The 24,131-nt window shown below is 41.5% G+C and overlaps 1 protein-coding gene across 1 annotated transcript in view; it reads left to right on the top strand.

The window, feature by feature from the left end:
- myo7ab (myosin VIIAb) overlaps nucleotides 1-24,075 on the top strand; it is a 36,193-nt gene extending 12,118 nt beyond the window's left edge. The window contains exons 16-51 of the mRNA XM_088320962.1: nucleotides 61-196; nucleotides 286-392; nucleotides 957-998; nucleotides 2,391-2,528; nucleotides 2,599-2,757; nucleotides 6,205-6,297; nucleotides 6,842-6,936; nucleotides 7,012-7,096; nucleotides 9,252-9,470; nucleotides 11,279-11,596; nucleotides 11,719-11,922; nucleotides 11,997-12,173; nucleotides 12,240-12,329; nucleotides 12,412-12,539; nucleotides 12,609-12,735; nucleotides 12,839-12,958; nucleotides 13,051-13,224; nucleotides 13,299-13,526; nucleotides 13,637-13,807; nucleotides 13,868-13,985; nucleotides 14,081-14,207; nucleotides 14,268-14,437; nucleotides 14,505-14,695; nucleotides 14,763-14,887; nucleotides 14,969-15,126; nucleotides 16,154-16,307; nucleotides 16,375-16,530; nucleotides 16,593-16,698; nucleotides 16,769-16,882; nucleotides 16,942-17,029; nucleotides 17,096-17,202; nucleotides 18,323-18,508; nucleotides 18,589-18,705; nucleotides 18,778-18,861; nucleotides 18,975-19,094; nucleotides 21,233-24,075. Coding sequence (XP_088177088.1) covers nucleotides 61-196; nucleotides 286-392; nucleotides 957-998; nucleotides 2,391-2,528; nucleotides 2,599-2,757; nucleotides 6,205-6,297; nucleotides 6,842-6,936; nucleotides 7,012-7,096; nucleotides 9,252-9,470; nucleotides 11,279-11,596; nucleotides 11,719-11,922; nucleotides 11,997-12,173; nucleotides 12,240-12,329; nucleotides 12,412-12,539; nucleotides 12,609-12,735; nucleotides 12,839-12,958; nucleotides 13,051-13,224; nucleotides 13,299-13,526; nucleotides 13,637-13,807; nucleotides 13,868-13,985; nucleotides 14,081-14,207; nucleotides 14,268-14,437; nucleotides 14,505-14,695; nucleotides 14,763-14,887; nucleotides 14,969-15,126; nucleotides 16,154-16,307; nucleotides 16,375-16,530; nucleotides 16,593-16,698; nucleotides 16,769-16,882; nucleotides 16,942-17,029; nucleotides 17,096-17,202; nucleotides 18,323-18,508; nucleotides 18,589-18,705; nucleotides 18,778-18,861; nucleotides 18,975-19,094; nucleotides 21,233-21,325 — 5,025 coding nt within the window. The 3' untranslated portion in view covers nucleotides 21,326-24,075. The remainder of the gene's footprint in view (nucleotides 1-60; nucleotides 197-285; nucleotides 393-956; nucleotides 999-2,390; nucleotides 2,529-2,598; nucleotides 2,758-6,204; nucleotides 6,298-6,841; nucleotides 6,937-7,011; nucleotides 7,097-9,251; nucleotides 9,471-11,278; nucleotides 11,597-11,718; nucleotides 11,923-11,996; nucleotides 12,174-12,239; nucleotides 12,330-12,411; nucleotides 12,540-12,608; nucleotides 12,736-12,838; nucleotides 12,959-13,050; nucleotides 13,225-13,298; nucleotides 13,527-13,636; nucleotides 13,808-13,867; nucleotides 13,986-14,080; nucleotides 14,208-14,267; nucleotides 14,438-14,504; nucleotides 14,696-14,762; nucleotides 14,888-14,968; nucleotides 15,127-16,153; nucleotides 16,308-16,374; nucleotides 16,531-16,592; nucleotides 16,699-16,768; nucleotides 16,883-16,941; nucleotides 17,030-17,095; nucleotides 17,203-18,322; nucleotides 18,509-18,588; nucleotides 18,706-18,777; nucleotides 18,862-18,974; nucleotides 19,095-21,232) is intronic.
- Nucleotides 24,076-24,131: the final 56 nt, after the last annotated feature.

The raw sequence follows: 24,131 nt of genomic DNA, 5'->3' as shown, positions 1-24,131 counted from the left end.
AGATAAGCCCTCGATCCAGTTTGGGACTAGTCTCATTAAGGATTATTTGTCCCTTGGCAGGGTACCGATGCCACGATGTTATACAAGCTCAACTCGCAGCACAAACTCAACTCCAACTACATACCCCCGAAGAACAGCTACGAGAGCCAGTTTGGTATCCAACACTTTGCCGGTGTGGTGCATTACGAGACCAGAGGTCAGTTTTTGTTTTTGAACTTCTTCATATTCATGAGACTTCAACTGGAAAGCATGGAAATGTTGTTTTTTGTGTGTTCGCCGTGAAAGGCTTCTTGGAAAAAAACCGCGACAGCCTCCACACGGACATCATCCAGCTCGTCCACTCGTCCAAAAACAAGTTTATTAAGCAGATTTTTCAGGCGGATGTGGCCATGGTGAGAGTTACGAGTAGAAATAATCTTTCGATTGAGAGGGTCCCATTTGATTGTAAAATGATTATCTAAGCTTTTTTGTGTGCATCCATATTTTTTCCATCAGAAATTGATTTTTTAATATCTGTACATTTGTGACAAAGTATCACATGAATTGAATACTCTCAAATTAATTTTGAGTAGGCATCAATACCAATACCATTGTACGAAAAAATTACTTTCCCTCCGACAAAATATCTTTAAAATCCCCTACAAATATGTTCCACTAATGATGCATTTGTCTTCTGACATTGCAAGTACTTATACCAATACCGTGGTATCGGTACTCTCCCATTCCTGTTAGAAATCAAACTATCCGAATTATTTCAATCTATTGATGGGAAAGGAAAGAGTAAAGCTATGGTATACTTCTTTATTGTTCAAAATAAAATTCAAATGACATCATTTATAGAGAGCTTGGCTTCCTTTGAGCTTTACTTTGTTTTATTTTATTTTTTATTATTTATTTTTTTGGCTACTAATGCCCCAATACGTTCTTCCGTCAATCTTCCATCTCTTTGCCATCAGTTTCTGTGTGGCTATCAGCAGCCCAGCACGCCCGCTCCCAAGGTAACCTGAGATCTCAACTGACATTTTGCTCTCCCCTCCAATAAAGACCAACGAGTAAAACTTGACCAGACATTCCATGTTCAATATTCACTTTAAATATCTCCAAGTTGAGCAAAAATCTTACTCAAATTGGAGCTGTTCACGACAAAAAAATAAATTCTACTCCATTGGCAGGTCATTTTTTATTTTCATATATAAAATATTTTGTGTCTTGAAAACAATCTAAATTTAAAATAACCAAAATTGCCTTATCAAGATGGTAGAATATTATGCATTTTTTTAGTAATATTTTCTTCCACGATTATGAAAAAATCCTTAAAATAATGCAAAAAAATCCATTGCGGTGTACATTGCAAATAAATACTACCCCATTGGCAGAAATATTTTCATAACCTTAGTTATAATTCTTATTAACAAAAACACATGATCCTTGAAATCAGCAAAATTATCTTGTTTGCTATTAAAATATACAAACTTCTCCTAACTATTTATGGGTCGATAGTTTTGTTTGTTTTCCGTCCTTTTTTTTCTTAATGGGTAGAAAATATTTCTTAAAATGGGGAAAATTATCTACCATCTTCTAGATATAATTACTGTGAATGTATTTATAGATGATTTTTCTTTAAAAAAAAAAATTAAAAAGATAAAATATTACATTTTAAAATGTCGAAGAAAAAGTAACCTAAAACGAGCAGGCTTAAATATAAACCATAAAATGAAACAAGATAAAATATCTTAACCCATATGTTGTGTTAAGGGACCTATTTCAAGGTTATAAAATGCAATAAATAATGTGTCTCAGGGGCCGTAGGATCAAATTACTATAGTAATATATGGTGATGGATGCAAATGTTTGTCAGGATGTAGTAGTATGGTATCTTCAGCGATATTCCTTTCTTTTTGGGACTGAGTTAGACCAAGGCTCAAAATTGACTTGTTAGCAACGGTTAGTGGTGTTAATTCCTCACACAACATGAGGGTAAAAGAAGAACAATTTTTTCTAAAATCTAAAATTCTTTCTAAAATCAAATAGATTTTATTTTTTGAATTATGACAAAAATTGAGACATTAAATTGTTGTCAATATTGAATATTGAATGTCAGTGCTACTTTTACTCGTTATAAAGACCAATGATTCGTCCAATTCACCCTCAGAGTAGCACCCCGTTATTTTTATCTTGTGCCAGAAGTCACTGTGAAGTTTTTTTCCCCTGGAAATTTTCATAGATATGTGCACACTCTCCGACAGCCCGTTAAAAAAACGCCAGTCAGGCATTACCGATTTCCAGGAGACGAACTATCGGAGAGTTTGCATGTTATTACCAGGATGTGAACATGTTCCCGTTGTGAAGTGCAGCCTCGTGCTTGAAGAATTCCCTCGTTTTTTTTCCAGGGCGTGGAGACGAGGAAGCGCTCGCCGACACTGAGCAGTCAGTTTAAGCGCTCGTTGGAGATGCTGATGCGCACTCTCAGTGTTTGCCAACCCTTCTTCGTCCGCTGCATCAAACCCAATGAACTCAAGAAGCCCATGGTTGGGTTTTTACCGTTTGCGTCTGGCACCAGGGATAGACTCTCACCCACTTTTTTATCCCCCATTTCAGCTGTTTGACAGAGAGTTGTGCATCCGCCAATTGCGCTACTCCGGCATGATGGAGACCATCAGGATCCGACGGGCCGGTTATCCCATCCGGTATTCCTTTGCGGAGTTTGTGGACCGTTATCGAGTCCTGGTGCCTGGCGTCAAACCTGCCCAGGTGCAGGTAAGTCATGTACATGTTGTCGTGCTCGCTTGGATCATTTAGAGGAGTTTAGGGGGGAGTCATTTTCCCGATAGGGCTGCAACTCGACTATTTTAAAAGTCGACTAGACACCTACTTTCGAAACAATTATTCGAATAACAGATAATCAAGCCAAGTCAAGTCATGTTTATTTGTATAGCCCTTAATCACAAAGAGTCTCAAAGGGCTGCACAGATCAAAGACTATTGCAAACTACAGACTATTATGACACCATCCCCTGATCTGAAACGAAGGCTCCAGACCGGGACATAGGGGGAAATTAAATCTGAAAGATATGAGGGAACAAGTCCTTGCATGATTTTGTATACTACCAACAGAACCTTGAAAATCACATCTTAAGCTAACAGGAAGCCAATGCAGGTGAGCTAAAATCGGGGTAATGTGATCAAATCCATCCTCAGTAGGGTCGCGGGGGTGCTGGAGCCCATCCCAGCTATCTTCGGGCAGTGGGCAGGGGACACCCTGAACTGGTTGCCAGCCAGTCGCAGGGCACATAGGGACAGACAATTTGCTCGCTCATTCACACCTAGGAACAATTTGTACCGGCCATTTCACCTGACCTGCATGTTTTTGGAATGTTGGAGGAAACCGGAGTGCCTGGAGGAAACCAACGCAACCACGGGGAGAACATGCAAACTCCACACAGTAGGTTCAATCTCATGACCTCAGAACTGTGCCGCATATGCGCCAACCACTGCCCCGCCGTGCTGCCCTGTGATCTAATCATTAATATTTTCTTAAATGAAGCATGAACTTGCTTTAGCTTCAATTATGTTGAAAATGATATTTAACACAAGAAAATTGATTAAAACATTTTTATTGAACACACTGTGGATTCGTGCAAAAATGACAAAAATAAATTTAGGGAATTTTGGGGGGTAAATATTTTTTCCACCAGGGCTGCAACTATTGACTATTTTATTAGTCAACTTGTCACCGACTTTTGAAACAATTATTCGAAAAATCAGATAATTATTAATATTTTCTTAAATTTAGCATGAAGTTGCTTTAGTTTTAATCATGTTGAAAATGAGAGTAAACACAAGAAAATTGGGTACAATGACAAATACATCTTTTATAGAACATTCTGCAGAGTCGTACAAAAATTACAATAAAAAAATTTAGGGGAGTTTGGGGAAAAATATTTTTTCCTGCAACTAACTACTATTTTGATAGTCGACTCATCACAGACTTTTGAAACAATTAATGGAATAATCAGATAATTATTTATTTATTTTTTATTTTGGCTTGAAGTTCTTTTAAGTATGTGAAAACATTTGAACATTCTCCAAATGTGTACAAAAAATAAATAAATATCTAAAACCCATTAGGCATAGTGCTCAATCAATAGATAGATAGATGGACGCCTGTGTTGTCATCAGATACTTTATTCATCTCCGAAGGGAAATTCACATTTCCAGCAGCATCCCTGAGCTGAGAACAATACAATAATAAAGCAAAAAGAATACAATATACAAATACCCAGTGTGACGTGCAAATGCCCACTGTAGCGTGTTATATAGAATATCTAAATACTGCTACACAGAATACATATTGCAATAAAATTCGGTAATATGCAATGTAGGTTGTGTGGTTTACTGTGGGCTTTTACTCTGCCGGGTAGAGTTAAAGAGCCTCATGGCATGAGGAAGAAAAGATCTCTTCAATAGACATACTGTAGATCCATAAATAACCCTCTATCCAATAGTTAGGGACAGGCAGATAAAATTAAAATCAAATCAACATTTTTTTTACCCCTGTAAACCAAGAAGAGGCTCATTAGCAGCAATAGAACTATAAATAAAACAAATGTCATGTGCATCTAGTGAATTACATTTAATGGTCAACTACAAAGTCATTAACAAAAGGACCAAACGATTCTCAACAGTTTAAAATCAAAGGTTTTAATAAACTGATGTTTTTAGTTTTTACCGTTTAAACATCTGAAGTTAGGTCTTCAGACTGCATGCATTTAATTTTTAAATACGTTTGTCAGGCACAGTCTGCCATTGTGGCCAAATATACACTTTTAATGCATGTCATCAAAACAATATTGGTTTCTATTTTACTTGAATCTTATTGATAGAATTTAGACTCCATTCAGTTCAACTGTCAGATGTGCACTTTAAATGTTCATGCGTCACCGGGCTAACGCCATGATTCGCAAGGTCTGCTTTGCAAACTTAGTCGTTTTATTTGATGTATCCATGATTAAATGCTGCAAAATTTTGAAAGTTTTGGTACGCATATTTGATGTTGACACCGGCATATCTGTATATTTATGTAACCGCTCGAGACAGCATACTATTGGCTATTCCGCATGCGCGAGTCTTAGCAGAGATTCTATTCAGGAGTTGCTTCTGCCTGTTGGAAAATCATGTCTTGCGAAAATAGGCAAAAATGAAGTTCATTTTAATTTATAAGGATCCCTTGGTTTTCGCAATTAATGGGGACCAGGACCACCATCGAGAAGTGAAAATCTGCGCCTTCGTAAAAACCACCAAAGGGTTTACATTACTTCGAGATTACATCATTACCGACTGAGAGTATACAACCGTAAGAAAATAACAACTATAGATCTACAAATAATAAGACACAAAAGATAATTTCAGTTGAATGGATGGTTTTATTTTCATTATACAAAAAAACAAAAACAAATTGGAGGGCCTCTCCGTCAAGAGTAAGCGATGTAGGGAGTGGCTGGCTATCTAGGCGCTAGCAATGACGTCCTCGTTCTGAGCCGAGTCCCTGCAATGATTAAGATAAAAGACTCCCAAATGTAGCGTTTTCCCACGGGTTGTAGCTCCTGGTCATTTGTTTCATGGTTAATGGATCTGGCGTTGCTGAAATACAACCTCCAAAGGGATAGCTTGTGAGCGTTGTTAGCCTAGCCGTAGCAGTCGGCCGGACCTTCGGCCTCGCTATTGCTTGCTTTTCCTGATAACATTTTATGGAGCACCTGATGGTGATCAGCATTTTTTTGCCTTCTTTTGACTTTCCTCAGAGTTTAATTTAATTGATTATTTTTCTTTAATGTAACGCGCTGCTAAGAGCTAGCGGCTGCTATCCTCTCCAGTTTTAGATTCGGAGACGTAGACTGCGCATGCACCATCCTATCATGGTCGCAGGCGCCAACAGTCACGCCCACCCAATACACGCACACACAATCTGCCCCGTGCTAGTACCTGCTGTGTGGTCTTTCGGACTACAATTAACGATACGTTGATATCAATGACAATAAAGACAGGTGAATTCAAAATCCGTGAAGGAGTGAACCAACGATCACCGAAGCGCGAAGTAGTCAGTGGTTTCTGTATTTCTATTGTCGATTTTTTGCGACATCGTCGACTAAACCTTACAGTTGTTTATTCAGAGGAGATTGGGAGAAATTTTAATTTTTCCACCCAGAATGACCTGCGAGGGACCTGTCAGCAGATCGTCCTGGCCAGACTGGGAAGACATGGTGACTGGCAGATCGGTAAAACCAAGATTTTTCTCAAGGTACCCGTTACCCTCAAGTTGACTTATATTTAAATACAAATGATATGCTTTTCCTGATTTCCAGTTTCTGATTCTTTAATAGCCACTAAAAGGCAGCTGATTGCAATTACCAAAACCTTCAAAAATATCAATACGTGGTATTGAAATTCACGCATCATTATAGTCTAATTTTTGACCTGAAAATGTTTTTATACGTATATGCTGCAAAAATTAAAATCAAGTTAATTTATTATTTATTTACTTATTTTACTCAATCTGTATTTTTGTTTTGTCTTTTTTAGTTTCTGGCGAATTAAAATTTGTGGACTGAAAGGTCCATCAATTTAAATCAAGTCTTTTTAAGTTTAACTAGTTGGTTTTTAAAGCCAGGTGGAAATGTGTGTAGACAAAAAAACGTTTGTTTATAGAATTGACACTAACACAGGGGTCCTTTTTGGCTGGCAGAATGAAAAAAAGAAAATTATTTAAAGAAATGGTCGCTTTGTGTAGAATTCCCACATTTTTTTCTCCTGCCCAAATTGCGCTCTGTCTTGTTTATCATCAGGACCACCACGACATGCAGCTGGAGATCGAGCGTGACAAGGGCATCACGGACAAGGTGATCCTCATCCAGAAGGCGGTGCGGGGGAGGAGACAAAGGTAAGCAACCGTTGGGAAAGAAAAATGCCATCTCTTATACATCCTCCCGCCAATGTCTCCTCGTTCTTGCACCAGGACCAACTTCCTTCGACTGAGGAGTGCCGCCACCGTCATCCAAAAGCTGTGGCGCAGTTATCGTTGCAGGAAGAACTACAAAATTGTGAGTGGGATTAACTAATGCTGCATTCCAGAAAATTGGGAAGTCGGATTTATCCGACTTGAATGGTACCTGACACGACCTCAAGACGGATGTAAATTGCAAAGATAGCTGATGGTGAAAAGTTTTTTTATTTTATTTTGCACTTTAAAAGACATTTTGACGTCCTGCAAACCTGCCTTCTCGCGAGTAATCAAATTTTGTAGGAAAAACGGCGGCTGCAGTCAATGGCGCACACTGTAAACTTCCTTCTTTGGTTAAATCCTCGCCAGGGTTGGGTAGGGTTACTTTAACTTGATTACTTTCAATTACTTTTAGATTACTCCAATACCAAATATGCTAATAAAAGACAAAATAAACTAAATCTGAATAAGATTATGACTCACAACACGTGGTAAGCTTTCTCTCCTGGCTTTGATCTCCGGCAAAACTAACATAAAATGCGACAGAAACAAAATGAAAGTAAATCCAAACAGCTTGCCAACATCATTTTTGCCGTTCCATGGGTTCCGTTACTCCCCAAGCCTGCACAAAATTTAGTAATTGTATTCATATTTAGTTTCTTTTGTCTTTTATTAGCATATTTGGTATTGGAGTAATCCAAAAGTAATTGAAAGTAATCAAGTTAAAGTAACCCTACCCAACCCTGATCCTCGCTGAAAGTCAAACACCGTCTGTGTGGGGATTGCTATTTTGTAGAATGACGTCTGATTGAGGCAACTCAATGAAGTTGAGTTACATATATATTTTCCTGGTCGAAGTTTGGAAAACTCAGAATTCCTACTTTTCTGAAATGCAGCATAATTTTTTAAGCAGACAATGAATTCCACAAATCACTTGTTTTTGGCATTTGACATTCTATTCACCTCTGCTTTTTACGTCGAAGAAAATCTTGACAAACTTCATAAAAACTGTAAACCTACTCGTCTTTCGCAGGTTTCATCCACGGGTTAATGAGTTTCCCAGACTTTGTTAAAACTGCATTTCCTTTCATTTGCATTTTTCTGATTTTCCTTATATTCTGATGTTATTGGTACATTTATTTTCAATGTAACAAGCTTAAAGGTTAGCTCTTGCCATGTTTCACATTTTTCTCCTTAAATAACATTGACTTTGCTTCATGTGCGCCTGCCCAGCTGTTTGACTGACAACATGCACCAGCCTGCCACAGTCATGCACACAGTCACACCCACCCGACACACACAGCCTGCCATGACCTACTCCCAGAGGTTCCAGAGCATTTTGTTGACATGATGGCTTTTAGGGAAACTGAAAATTGAAAAAGATTTACGCGTACAGCCATGAACACTGACCTTAACTGAGGCCAGCAAGGCCTGCAGTTCCTTGGATGTTTTTAAAGGTTCTTTTGTAACCTAGATGAGCCATCATCACACTCTTTGAGTAATCTTAGTTGGTAGACCACTCCAAGGAAGGTTTGCCACTGTTTCCAGTTTTCCTTATCTGTGGATAATGGCTCTGACAGTGGTTCACTGGAGCCCTACAGCCTTTGTAAATGAATTTGTGACTTTTTCCGGGCTAAAATATTTTAATCACTTTTTTTCTCATTTTTTTGTGGAATTTCTTTGGATCGCGGCATGTCAATTGTGTTCTCGAGATGTTGTGGCCTACTTCACTTTGTCTAACAGATTAAATTTGGGTTACTTTGTTATTTAACAAAGGGGGCAATTACTTTTGCACAGGTCCAGATAAGCCTAGATTTATTTGTGCCTTCATAAGTGGAATAAACCATTCTAAACTGTATTTTGTTTTTCCTTGGGTTGTCTCTGTGTGTAATTAAAATTAATTTGATGATCTAAAACATTTGTGAGTGATAAATACACAAAAAACACAGGAATGTGTAATTAAAATTAATTTGATGATCTGAAACATTTGTGAGTGATAAATACACAAAAAAAACAGGAATCAAAAGGTGGGAAACTCTTTTTCACAGTACTGTTGGCCTGTCGAGTTGTTTTATGTATGTGTACAACTAAGACCGCAAAGTTATTGACGCACAGACAGACTCAGGCAGGAAAGGTGCAGGGCGACTGTTTAGCCAATGAGAATGCAGAACACAAGGCACATTAAAAACGTTACTAAGTAGGAAAACCGCATTACAGCGAGGGATTTATATATGTTTATTTTGTTGTTATTTTAGATGCGGCGCGGCTTCCTCCGCCTGCAGGCCGTCCACCGGGCCAGGAAGCACCACCGGAGCTACCGCGCCACTCGGCACCGCGTGGCTCTCATCCAGGCCCGCTGCCGGGGCTTCCTGGTCCGTCAGGCTTTCTGGCGGCGTTTGCGTGCTGTCGTGACCATCCAGGCTTACACCCGGGGCATGATTGCCAGACGCCTCGGACAGAGGCTCAAGGCCGAGGTAAAACAACATTATTACGTTTACTACTGCTATTTGTGCCATGTTAGCAGGCCGCAAAGACCCTTCTACTACTGCTGAAGTGTTCTGTATTCCTAATCTGTTTTATTCTACCGCCTTACTGAACTGATTTATTTTTTGCTTGGTGCTCAATTTTTTTTATCAATCCTGGAATTTTACTGGAGAGTCATGTTAGCCCCAAAAATAAGGAACTTTTGCTTGACCCAGTAACCCTATGCAATTATAGACCTGTGTCAAACCTACTGTTTCTTTTACAATACTTGAAAAAGTTTCCGCACAGCAGCTGAAGGACTTTATGTCCGAGAATAATCGTTTCAAATTTATGCAGTCAGGATTCAGGGCTAATCAGTCTTCTGAGACAGCCCTTGTTAAAGTAACCAACGATTTTCTCCTGGCAAAGGACTCTAGGGCCTCATCACACGATCTCAGTGCTGCATTTGACACTGTGAGCTGCAATATCTAACTGGAATGGCTGGAAAAATGGATTGGTCTCTCAGGAATCATTTCTTCATAGTACAGATTCTACCTCTCATATAGGACCCATTGTGTTAGATACGGTGATATGACCTCTGAGTCTTTTAGTGTTGCCTTTGGCGTTCTGCAGGGCTCAGTACTTGGTCCGCTTCTTTTCAGCATTTGTATGCTTTCGTTAGATGATATTATTTTTAGGTATAATATTAGTTTCCCTCGTTATGGAGATGACACTCAACTGTACCTGCGGATCGAGGAAACTGCTCCATTAAGTGTTGGAAATTTAGAGGCCTGCCTCTCTGTTTTTGAGATTTTCCTTGCCTATATGTAGGTTTTAGATCAGGAGATGTTGTACTGCCCTTTGACACTTCTTGTGATTAAGGGCTATACAAATAAACATGGCTTTACTTGACTTGCTTTTTGTGAAATTTGGTGTGGTTGTTGATTGTGATTAGCCTCAAATGTTATATTTTTTGCAGTTAGATTAGAGCAGGTGTATGAAAATTATGACCCACATAATTTTGAAATTCTCCAGGAAAAAAAAATGTCCGTCACTGCCTTCCTTTGAATGCATCACTGGGTCCATTTTCTACAAGATTGTGTATGTTTTAGTACTTTGTCATGTAAACCTTGACTATGTGGATCATGTACAATAACCCCAATTATTTTTTGAGTCATGAATAGATATCTCCCAACATGTTTTCTAATACATATAAGGGCTTCAGAGGTTTATATTTATTTATTGACGGGTGTTTGGGGGCTCTAAGGATTAAAGTATCCACACCCTCATATAATTCCATGCCAATTCAACCAGGCTAGTGATTGATAGTGATTGCGCTATACCAAATCTAAAATTGGTTAGGAGCCACATTCTACGTGATGTAGCTTTCAAAACACTGCTTTGATTTACCTTATTTTTTAGATTTGATATTGAACAATTAACTAACAATTAATTAACTAAATTTCATGAACATCACATTGTTGAGTTGACATGGAATTACCCTGGATACAAATCTAAAGTATTTTGGTGCTGCTACGATGTATGAGTTTGATTTCATTCTTTGATTTTGAGTATTTTTTATCAATGCCTTTAATTGACATGCCTTTTTTTTATTATGCTGCAAATAATGTGAATGTGAGCCACAAGTGTGGATTTTTGCATGTTGATTTCTGTTGTGTTTTTAAAGCTTAAATAAATATTGTGTACTTTTGAAACATGGTTTAAATCTGTTTATTATTGAGTCAACCCTGAGTAGTTTCCCAGTGGTGAGTTGGGCTAGTTCTTTACATTGAGAATGGTTTCAACCCTCGCCGTACAGCTGCAGCACCGCCGAGAAGCCGAGCGCCAGCGTTTTGCTGAGGAGGAGGAACTCCGCAACCAGATGACGGCTCGGCGAGCCAAGGCCGAGGCGGACCACAGGCACCAAGAGCGCCTGGTCCAGCTGGTTCAGAAGCAGGAAGAGCGCGAACGAGAAGAACGGGAGGAGGCGCGCAGGAAGAAGGAGCTTCTGGAACAGATGGAGAGAGAGCGTGAGCAGCCAGTAGACCACTCTGATATGGTCGACCGCATGTTTGGGTTCCTTGGAAACCCTGGGCCGTTGCCCAACCAGGACGGGCAAGCCCCTGCTGGTTTCGAGGTGAGTATCCAAGACCAATACATGAAAAATTTTAGCAAAATGTGAGCAACCGTTGGAAACAAAATGTTTCCTCTTATTGTAATATCCAAATCAAAAGGCCAGAGTAATTTTCCTTTTCTCAGGACTTGGTGAACATGCCCCGTGGTGAAGACGTGGAGGTTGTGAATGAAGCTCTGCCATTGCCCGATGAGGACGACGAGGACCTGTCAGAGTACAAGTTCTCAAAGTTTGCGGCCACTTACTTCCAAGGCGTCTCCACCCACACCTACATCAGACGACCGCTAAAGCAGCCATTGCTCTTTCACGAGGATGAAGGCGACCAGCTGGTGAGACCGGGAGTTACTCGGCTGTCAAAATTTATCAAACTGCGCTATATGGTGTGTCCCGCTGTCTTCAACAGGCCGCAATGGCTGTGTGGATCACTGTGCTGCGGTTCATGGGTGACCTGCCAGAGCCCAAATGCCAGCTGGTCCTCAATGATGGCAGCGAGAAGATCCCGGTCATGACCAAGATCTACGAAACCCTCGGCAAGAGGACCTACAAAAGGGAGCTGCAGGAGCTTCAGTTTGACACAGAGGTGAAATTGGAACACATTGTCCAAAATTCGAGAGTAGCTAATTTCACATATTTATCCTATTTACAGAACAGCTCAGTTGACAGTCAAAAGAGAAATAGTGTCAGGCATAAACTTGTGTCTCTCACTCTGAAGAGGAAGTCCAAGATCACTGAAGAGGTGTGCGCAGTAGTTATGCTTCTCGCTTTCAAACAGATGTGACTTCCATAAACCAACCAGCGCTGGTTCTCCTCTTTTGCAGGTGACCAGGCGTCTGACCGACGCAGACTACGGCCTCCAGGGAAACAGCATGCTGGAGGACCGACCTACTTCCAACCTGGAGAAACTTCACTTCATCATCGGAAACGGCATTCTGAGGCCCGCCCTGAGGTGAGCACCCTCTTGTGACTTACCTTTGCCGTCAACAAGCACTATCGATCCGAATTTACTTCTCCGCAGGGATGAAATTTACTGTCAGATCTGCAAGCAGCTTTCTCAGAATCCATCCAAAAGCAGCCACGCCCGTGGTTGGATCCTACTGTCCCTCTGTGTCGGATGCTTCGCACCCTCTGAGAAGTTTGTCAAGGTAGAACTTAAGTTTCTACTTTTTTGTTATCTTGAGTATTTATCCATATTGTGAGATAGCAAGAAGCAGGTCAAAAATAACATTAATAACTGTTTTTTGCCAGTATTTGCGGACATTTCTGATCAACGGTCCCCCCGGTTATGCCCCATACTGTGAGGAAAGACTGCGGAGGACTTTTGTCAATCGCACCCGGACGCAGCCGCCATCTTGGTTGGAGTTACAGGTAACCAAAGTAGACTAGGATGTGGAGGTACCAAGAGACACCAAAAATCAATTGTGAGCAGTTCACGTCTTTGTTCTTTCGCTGCCCTGCAGGCTACGAAATCAAAGAAGCCCATCATGCTGCCCGTGACGTTCATGGACGGAACCACCAAGACTCTCCTGGCAGACTCGGCCACCACGGCCAGTGAGCTCTGCAACGCTCTTGCTGACAAGATCAACCTGACAGATCGCTTTGGATTCTCCTTGTACATAGCTCTCTTTGACAAGGTACATCCCCAGCGACAAATACAATGAAGCGCGAACATTTCTTACATAAGCACCCCAATTACCTGTGGTGTCAGGTGTCATCGCTAGGCAGCAGCAACGACCACGTTATGGATGCCGTCTCACAGTGTGAGCAGTACGCCAAGGAGCAGGGTGCTCAGGAGCGCAACGCCCCGTGGAGGCTGTTCTTTAGGAAGGAGATCTTCACTCCCTGGCACAACCCCGCCAGTGACTACGTGGCTACCAATCTCATTTATCAGCAGATTGTGCGAGGGGTTAAGTTTGGAGAGTATCGCTGCGAAAAGGTGAGAGAGCATTTACCAGACTCACTCATACCCGTTAGAACTGATCTCACCTGAGAACCACAAAGACCCTGGTCCTTGTTTCAGCCTCCTCTTGTTTTGTTAACCTTAAGGAGGAGGATCTGGCTGAGCTGGCCTCACAGCAGTATTACGTGGATTATGGCATTGACATTCTGCAAGATCGCCTCCTCAGTCTCATCCCATCCTACATCCCTGACAGGGAGATCACCTCCGCCAAGACGGCAGAGAAGTGGGCTCAGCTCATCATCAACGCCCACAAGAAGGTACCAATTTGATGTTTCTTTAAATTCTGTGTGGAGGGATAACCTGAAATGTCTTTCCAGGGGCTATACAGCAAAAAGAGGCCCAACACGCAGAAGGTGAAGGAGGATGTGGTGTCTTTTGCTCGACTCAAGTGGCCTTTACTGTTCTCGCGCTTCTATGAGGCCTTCAAATTTTCCGGTCAGTGCAAAGAATGTTGTGTGAAGAGTGTAAGAGTCTTTTATAGTGGTTTGTCTCACAGTATCATCATGGTTTCTTGCTGCTTGTGTTTTTAGGGCCGAGTCTGCCAAAGAACGACGTTATCGTTGCAGTAAACTGGACCGGTGTCTACTTTGTCGATGAACAGGAGCAGGTCCTCCTGGAGCTTTCTTTCCCAGAAATTATTGCAGTCTCCAGCAGCAGGTATCCTCTTATAGACCGTTGTAGTTTGTCAGAGATTTTTTCACATGTGAAATCTTACAGAGGAGGAAAACTCCAGGGCCAGAGTTTTACGCTAGCCACCATCAAAGGGGACGAGTATACATTCACCTCCAATAACGCAGAGGACATCAGAGACCTAGTTGTGGCGTTCTTGGAAGGGCTGAGGAAGCGATCCAAATATGTGGTCGGCTTAGTGGACTATTCCGATCCTGGTGAGATGCAACACAATACTTACAAATTGATGCTAGCTGGCTGCCATGTATTTATATAATCTCCAAGCAGGTGCACCGTCCACATTCCTGACTTTCTCCAAAGGAGATCTAATTGTGCTGGACGAACACGACGGGGGTCATGTGATGAACTCCGGATGGGCCCACGGGATCAATGACAGGACTAAACAACGAGGAGACTTCCCGGCAGACTGCGTCTATGTCCTGCCCACCATCACCAGACCGCAGTACGACATTGTGGTGAGTGAGGGGAGATTTGGCGACTTTGACAGTCTTGTTAACAGTGTGCCGTGCTTATGAATCGCAGGCCTTAGTTACAATGACTCCTGATCAGCGACGGGAGTCAGTCACCCTGTCCCAGACGAGCCTCGCCGACAGTGAGGATAAAAGCAAAGCATACACGCTGGAGGAGTTCTCCTACGATTACTTTAGGTCCCTGACTCCTTGCATAGCTAATTCATCTTCAACTGTACCATCATAATAAATGCATCTTGCCATTATTGACGTCTTCAGGCCTCCTCCGAAGAGCACGCTGAGCAGGGTGATGATCTCTAAGACTCGAGGAAAGGAACGTTTGTGGAGTTGCAGCCGGGAGCCTCTCAAACAACCTCTGTTGAAGAAGGTTTTAGCACATGAGGAACTTTCCCAGGAGGCCTGCCAGGCATTTTTGGATATCCTTTCTATCCACTTTGGTGTTACTCAGGGTTCTTATGGGTGCTTGAAATCCTTGAAAATAGTTGAATTTTAATGTTGTGTTTTCAAGGTTTGAAAAGTGCTTGGATTATGGGTGAAGTGCTGGTAAATGTCGGAAATTGTTGCCATGTTTTTCTGCAGCCTGATTCTATAGACAATGCATTCAATGAAGAAAAAAACACATCTGCTCAAAAAGCACTGCTCTCTGGTGGCTTTGTTTTGCCATTGCATTACTTTGGCATCTGACGCTCATGTAAGTCTAAACCAGATCGCCATGATAACTCACCAGTTATGAAATGGGCACTGCAGACGCGGACAATCCTAATGATGTACAATATTCGGTCCAGTCAGTTATTTTAATAGCAGCCTCCTATGATACTTTTGAAGTAGCCTGTTCCATCCTGTAATTGTAAAAAACATGTTCCTTAAATTACTGTTTTCGCACCAGTACATTCTACAGATGAGCATGTTATTTTTGTAAATTTTAACACCAAAAAAGCAACCCACCACACAAGTCTTCCCTTGCTCTATTCAAACTCGAACTCCTTCCGCTGTTTTGGGTCAACACATCCTGAGGTGATCTGGTGATGAGGAGAGAATTGGCTCAAAAATATTCACACACGCATTTTTCAGATCCACAAATATATTTTTGAGTCACTCAACATGTACAAATCATTTGTTTCGACAAAAGCATCTGCAAGACTAAAGCGCATATGTAAATCGCGGATATATTTGTGCAACTGAAAAACAAGTGAGAAGATTTCGGAAATATTTTCGAGGAGCACTCAGTGACCTCAAACAACAGGGCTATAGATTGATTCACAGAGGATTTCTTCGTTTAATGGTACTGGAGAAATTGGAAAATTGGCTTTGAAAGTCTTTAAAAAGTGCTTGAATTTGGCCATTAAAAAGGTGTAAGAACCTTAGCTACTTCTGGACACCAGCAATGTTTTTTGCTTTGAATACCCGCCAAACTAAATGTCTCATCCTTGACTAAAGCCGCACCTGTGATGAAGTACATGGGCGACTACCCGTCCAAAAGAGCACGCTCGGTCAACGAGCTAACCGATCAGATCTTCGAGGGAGCCCTGAAGGCTGAGCCGCTCAAAGACGAGATCTTCTGCCAGATTGTCAAACAGCTCACCGACAATCACATCAAGTATGTTCAACCAGCCAAAGGACTCCCGCGCTTAGTTTTGTTAGTCATGTTTGTTCTTTAATTTCAGGTACAGTGAGGAGAAGGGATGGGAGCTTCTGTGGCTCTGCACAGGACTTTTTCCTCCCAGTAACGTCCTCCTGCCTCATATCCAGAAGTTCCTCCAGGCCAAAAAGCACTACCCTTTAGCTCCGGATTGCATGCAACGGCTGCAGAAGGCCTTACGGTAAGATACTGACCCTCATTCCTGGTATGACTTCTCATCATTTGGCTTTGAAATTATGGTAGAAACGGGTCCAGGAAATACCCGCCTCATTTGGTGGAGGTAGAAGCCATTCAGCACAAAACCACCCAGATCTTCCACAAAGTTTATTTCCCAGATGACTCAGACGAGGTTAGTCTTTCGTATTAAAAAATCAACAGTTGCGCTAGAAATTGCTGTGTTCAGTCTGGTCTATTTATAGGTGTTTGAAGTGGAGTCCAGTACCAAGGCCAAAGACTTCTGCCACAACATTTCGGGGCGTTTGTTGTTGAAGTCATCAGAGGGTTTCAGCCTATTTGTCAAGATCACAGATAAGGTATGAGATGTTAATATCTTCAAAGTAGCCACCGTTGCCCATTTTGGGTTGTTTTCCAGGTCATCAGTGTGCCAGATGGTGACTTCTTCTTTGACTTTGTTCGCCATTTGACTGACTGGATCAAGAAAGCCAGACACGTGAAAGACGGTAGAAAAGGGCGATTTTTTCCGGACACAAAGGACAAACAGAATGACACCACATCTGTGTCTGCAGGTGTTGCGCCTTCACTGACCTACCAGGTCTTCTTCATGAAAAAACTGTGGACCAACACATTTCCTGGAAAAGACTCCATGGCTGATTCCATCTTCCATTACTACCAAGTCAGTATAATCTCTGGTGCCCTAGTTGGGCATGAATTCAATTACTGTAGATCGGTTATAGCCATGAAACTTAGCAAGGTAGCGATTCTTGAGGCGTCTTCATATTTCTTGATAATCGCAAGCTTTGTTTCCATGGTTTTTAAATTTTTCCTTCTACCTTCAGCTTCACTCTAATCCTTGGTACCCATAGCAAATAACTAGAGTACAAGAAAGTACCGTACTATATCAACAGCTCGCAAATTATTTTCAAAACACACAATATTCTTTACTGAATGAAGAAAGAGAAAGACAATAGGAAAGGTATTTCAGCCAATTGTCATGATTACCGATGGGAATCACCTGTGCCAACCGCTGCGGGCTCTGATTGGCTCCCTGTCCCTACTTAAACCCCGTCCTGTCAATCCCCTGTTGTCAGTCCGTCTGCGAACCTCTGTGTATGAAGGTTAGCCTTTTTCGACCCTGACTCCCGCCTGTCCCGTTTTTTTCTCCCGTCTGTCTCCGGCTACGACCTGTTTTGATCCCGACCACATCTGCTCTCCCATCCCGGCTACGACCCATTTTTGATCCCGACTACGGCTACTCTCCCGTCCTGGCTTACGACTCGTTTCCGATCCCGACCACGTTTTTGCTCTCCTGTCCCGGCTATCGATCTGTTTTTCTGTCCCTGACACCGCCATCGCCCGCTAAGGAAAGATCCACATCCGTATTCGGATCACAATCCGATTGCGAGAGCGACTTGCTTCCCGCGTCTAGCGAGCACCGGATCGCGGGCGCTGGCCCTCCACTCTCTATCTCAATAAACTTGTGAGAAATGTTACGCATATGTTCATGATGCCATAACGTAAACCAATAGCAGACCGGCATCTTATATGATGTTGACCAATAGCAGACGGACATCTTAAAGGTGTAATCCATACGCATGATCGCTGCAAAGTTGGAACCTTATACATTTTTGACATGTGAAATAATTGATTTTGGGTGTTGCATAGCAAAGAAAATACCATAAAGAGGAAACAAAGTCTTCCACAATGTTATGTGAAAATCTCATAAGGCAGGGGATATCCCGTGGTTATATTGTACTGCACAAGTCTTTCTCTTAAGTTCTCAGTTTTCTGTGTAGGAACTGCCAAAATACCTGCGGGGCTACCACAAGTGTTCCAAGGAGGAAGTGCACCAACTAGCAGCGCTTATTTACCGGGTCAAGTTTGAAGACGACAAGTCTCATTTCCAGAACATGCCCAAGATCCTCAAAGACCTCGTCCCGCAGGACCAGAGCCGACATTTGTCTGCTGACGACTGGAAGAGAGTAAGCAGAATGCCTTGTGTGTTTTCTTTGGTTTGCTTCTTCCAGTTGAACATTTTTGGGTTGTCATTCTCGCTCCTCAGTCAATCATGTCGATTTTCAACAAACAATCTGGAAAGACGAAGGAAGAAGCCAAACTGTCCTTTCTTAAAATCATTTACAAGTGGGCCACATTTGGTTCAGCTTTCTTTGAGGTCAAGGTACAAATTTACCAAGCAGCAAAATTTCACGTTTTTACGAATGCTCTTTTGAAAATGTTTGTTTTGATGCAGCAAACCACAGATCCAAATTACCCAGAAACACTCCTGATTGCCATCAACAAACATGGAGTCAGTCTGATTGATCCAAAGTCCAAGGTAGGTCCTGTTTTGGGGGGGTTTAGGATTCTAAAATGAGTTGCACTGAGGTTTTGAATTGCACTCAACCACTGGTAAGATAAGAAATGTTTCTTTTTTTTTCGTTTCTGAAGGAAATTCTTATCACGCACCCCTTCACCAAGATCTCCAACTGGAGCAGCGGCAACACCTATTTCCATATCACCATCGGCAATCTAGTGCGAGGCAGCAAGCTGCTGTGTGAAACCTCCTTGGTGAGTGCCACTAGGACCTCCACTAAGGTCATTTCTTATTTGTGTTATGTTTTTAGGAAGCATTAATTATGAACCTTTTTAAAGTGTCAGGTCGTACCCCTTAACCACTAGCACTAAAGAGCCACATGTGGGTTCTGATTTGCAGGTTGCCGAAGCCGCTACTAGCTTATCAGGCTACTCCCCCCCCTCAAAAAATAGGTTGAAAAAAATCACATTTTAATCAGGAGTTCCATCCATCCATCCATTATCTGCACTGCTTATCCTCAGTAGGGTCGCGGGGGTGCTGGAGCCCATCCCAGCTATCTTCGGGCAGTGGGCAGGGGACACCCTGAACTGGTTGCCAGCCAGTCGCAGGGCACACCTAGACACCTAGAGACAATTTGGACCGGCCAATTAACCTGACATGCATGTATTTGGAATGTGGGAGGAAACCGGAGTGCCCGGAGGAAACCCACGCAAGCACGGGGAGAACATCCACACATAAAGCTTCGATCTCATGACCTCAGAACTGTGCTGCACACGCGCTAACCACTGCTCCGCAGTGCTGCCCTAATCAGTAGTTAATTTATTATTTCAATGGGTATGAGATTAGCATTATCTTACACTTTTAGCTTCTAAAATCGATAGCCAGTATTCCCATTTAATATATCTGGCTAGCAATGGACATCTTTTGGGTTTTGAATTTTTGGGCTTATTCTGGGTTGTGATCGGCTCAGTGATATTATTTCAGCATTAGCTTACACCTTCAACTTCTAAAATGGGTTGCCAAAACCACAATTTAAAGGAATATGACCATACCTGCCTAACACCGGACATCTTTTGGATGTTTGATTGTGAGTTAAATCAGGTCTGGGCCTTTTTAAACTTGATGAAGTCCAAAATAAGTCATCTGATAGTGGATTGTGTGTAGACCGAAGGGTATGAGATTAGCATTAGTATCTTAAGACGAGAGCCAGTACCATGATTTAAAGAGAAATGACCATACTATTCTCACAAAAGACATCTTTTGGACATTGGATTTTACATTTTTGGGCTAAATTTGGAATGGTTCAAACTTGAGATTGTAGTAGAAAGTAGAAAAGAACACACTCAGAGTCTGAAACTTTTTGATAGCCCCTTCCATCGGAGGTACGTGCTTCCAGGATCGGCTCATTTATTGTAAAACACAAGAAGGAAACTACACATCTGATTGGTTTATATGAACACAAGAATTAATCTGATTGGTTTAGACAGGAATCACATATTTAAATGCAGTGTATAATGTTGTGTATAATGTTCAGTGGTTAGCACATCTGCCTAGCACGCGAAAGGTCTGTGGTTCGAGACCTGGTGGAAACATACGTTTGCCTGGAGAGGAATAGGCACCACCAGGCTATACTTGACACACCATAAAAATTGGGTCCAACCAACTAGTGTAATTACTACTAGGTTTTATGACCTGTGGTGAGGGGCCCCTCTCTCCCTGGGAGGTGTAAGAATTCTCCAACCGTGGTCCGCTGCGTGTCGTAGGAGGCGACTAAAGTGGAGGGAGCGAGGGGACTGGGGATCTTCTCCTCTCTATCTCTACTCCCTAAGAGACAGCAAGGCAAAGAAAGGGGGCGGGAGACCGAAAGGTCCCGCAAACCCTAGTTCTTGGGTCACTTAATGTGAGAGGATGTGGAAGTAAAGCGACTGAGTGGAAGAAAGAGGAGGTCGAAAGGATAATGACTAGAAGGAAGGTTGATGTGTAGGGTTGATAGATAGATAGATAGTATAATGTTGGTCGCTAGATGGCGTGCGAGTATAAATGATACATCACAGCGGTTCATAGTTTGAAAATAGATAGGAGTCTTGAGAAAATTGCCAGTGGTCATCAAGTTGTATGGGTTAGTACATATATAAATATATATAAACGTAAAGATATTAAAGTATAAAAGTAAGAGTAAAAGTTTATCTTGGGTATATAGTATAAAAGGCACATTCAGACCATAATTTCTCTTACAGGTCCTTTTTAGACTTTATTAAGTCCAAAATGTGTTGTGTTTTGAACGTATTTTGGTTGGTATAAACATACCCATCAAACAGGAGCAGATTTGAATTATGAAAAATCTTCAATCGCTTCCTCTAACTAGCTAAAGTTGCATTTTATCATCCCGAAGGGCTACAAAATGGACGACCTCCTGACGTCGTACATCAGCCAAATGCTAACCACCATGACCAAACAGCGAAGCTCACGAGTTAGCGGCAAGTGAACGACGAGCACCCGCCATTTCACTCTCACTCGTTGCCTTTCAGTTAGCATTCTTGTTTTTGTGTTTCGGGTAGTTTGGGTGTTATTCGTGTGTTGTTTCTGAATCCTAATTATGAAAATTGTATGCGTAGGTTATGCCCTCCAGATCAGGCATGTCAAACATACAGCCGGAAGCGGCCTGCGAATGATTTCATTCGACCCGCCGTAAATTTTTGAGTTTGTCAAAAAAAGAAGTACGTCTCTAGCACATTTCTATCAAAAGATATGATTTTTTTCCATAAATACAAACCAACTGCTCCTTCTTGCCGTTAAAGGGCAGGAAATGTGTAATAGAGCTGATTCTTTGCAAAGGTTCTATCTGTGTTTGGAACTACGTATATTTGTGAACAGGTGTTCTCTGTGATGAACAATAATAAAACAATGCGGCGTATTGTGAATGAACAAACACTTGAATGACATTGTTAAATGTGCTGCTACTCAGGATTTGACACCTGATATGGATTCCCTTGTAAACGCAAAGGGAAGCCAAGTTTCAGCAGCAAATAGACTGCAGGAGTGCAATAAGAGAGAAGGGGAAATAGGTGAAATATCACGGCATTTCTTTGCACAAATCATTAACAATATGATGTTAAAGACAATGAACTTCACTTATTAGTTCATTTAAAGACAATATTGTGCCGTATATTCACAGCTTCAGTAGGCCCAGCCTGGCAGTTGTATCTGAAGTTTTTTCTCGTTCACTGCTAAAACTTTGTATTTCTTTTTATTTTTTATTTCAAAACAGTATGACAATTAAGGCAAGCATAGAGTATATATATTCACATACCTGTCAACCTGTACGTTTTTGCCATACAAAATACGTTTATTATGCATTTTAAGACGTGTACGACGTACAAGAAAATCTGTACGGAAAAACGCAAATTTGTCAATTATGGGTACCATCCGGTATACACCGACTATCACGAAACGAAAAAACAATCAAGTCAAACGAGTTAGCCACGGTAGCCTCTATCTCGGTATCGTTTTTTTTTCGTGGCAAACGAAGCGAGCGGTTTGATGTAGTGAAAGGAAGTCCGTCTCTTTTTAGAGAACCGGCTTTTCGGCTCAACTCATTAAAGAGCTCTTACACGGCTCACTTGCTTTGATGCATTAAGTATGATTATGTTGTATAAAGATGTTAAGAAAAAAAGGAAGTACAAAAGGAGAAAATGAAAAAAGACAGGTTTGTGGTTTTCCCTTTAATCACTATATTACCAACAATACTTTAATGCAGAAAATGCATTCATAATTTGAATAAGAAAATTCTACTTAATTCTATTTGCATGTATTTTGTCCTTCTCCAGTGAATGTCCAAGCAACTTAATTTTTGAACTTTTTTTTATAATAAACCTCATTCATGTCGAGCAACTCAGTATTTCACAACAAAATGTTTATTAACAATATATATAACGAAACACATGTAGAATACAGTATAACATGTTAAACTACATAAATAAACACATTTGAAAAAAAAATATGGTGTAAGAATATTTTGTATTTTGTAAGGGAAAATACAACATTTTGTAAGGGCATGGAGCCATGGAGGTTGACAGGTATGTATTCATAGCTTACACTTGAGTTTGTCTAGCGTGGTGAGTTGGTTCAGATGTAAAGCTGCATTTATTCAAACACATTCAATGCCAAACAAGGACAATGAAAATACGATTTATCCATTGTGTTGTGCTAAGAAAGGATCCCTTTTCATTCATGATTACAATTATTAGGGCAGGATACAAATGTAGGTTAAATGATATATATATATATATATATATACCGCAGCCATATCCCCCTAGTGGGAGGTGGCTAGAGTCATTTCTGACTCTTTTTGGGAGATTGATTCAGAGGAGGGGATTCCCAGCCCCCTCGCTCAACCCAACCGAGGTGTTGGGAGTCATTAGGTGACCAAACCCCCCAATTCCAACCCTTAATGCTGAACGCGAAGCAGGGAGGCAACAGGTACCAATGTTTAAGTCTTAGGTATGACTCAGCCGAGGCTTGAACCACAACCTCCCAGTCTTGGGGCGGGCGCCATACCCCCAAGGCCACCGAGCTGGTGCAGGTTGAATGATAAAGTATATACCGGAGCCATATCTTCCTAGTGAAAGGTGGCTAGAGTCAAGAACACATTCACATGTTGGACTCTTTCTGGGAAATTGATACAAAGGAGGGGATTCCCAGCCCCCTCGCGCAACCCAACTGGTGTGTTGCAACATCTTGTTGGGAGTCATTAGGTGACCAAACCCTTATGCCGAGCGCGTACTGGGAGGCAATGGGTTCCAATGTTGTAAGCGGGCGCCAAACCCCCAAGACCACCAAGCTCCAAAGAATGATAAAGGATAATACTAAAAAAAAGGTAAAATATGTAGAATTCCAAAATTTTTTACTGATCCAGCCCCCCTGAGTACATAAAGTCTGGATCCGGCCCCTGAACCAAACTGAGTTTGACATGCCTGCTCCAGATGCTTTTAGAAAACTAGCTCAAATTCACGTTGATTCGGGAAGCTAGCTAGCTAATCCGAGCTAATTCACTTGTCACGTTTGAAGTTGTTTACAAGTAGGCAAACACGTGCCACAGTTTTCACCCGCACATGATATATAATCCCTTTTATATGTATTTATAATATGTTTCAAGCAATTAGCTAAATGTTTTAAGCGCCCTTCCGTCATCTGTCTTGTTGTCCTTAGGTGTCAATAAAAAACTGTTTAACACAATATTTGTATTTCTGTAGATCATGTCCTCCTTACCTTCTTGTGAAAGGATGCAGAAC

Source organism: Urocampus carinirostris, chromosome 17, assembly GCF_059441175.1.
Source record: "Urocampus carinirostris isolate Australia breed hairy pipefish chromosome 17, RoL_Ucar_1.0, whole genome shotgun sequence".
Lineage (NCBI taxonomy): Eukaryota > Metazoa > Chordata > Actinopteri > Syngnathiformes > Syngnathidae > Urocampus > Urocampus carinirostris.
The sequence above is the reverse complement of the archived record's forward strand: the minus strand, read 5'-3'. Positions and strand labels throughout refer to the sequence as shown.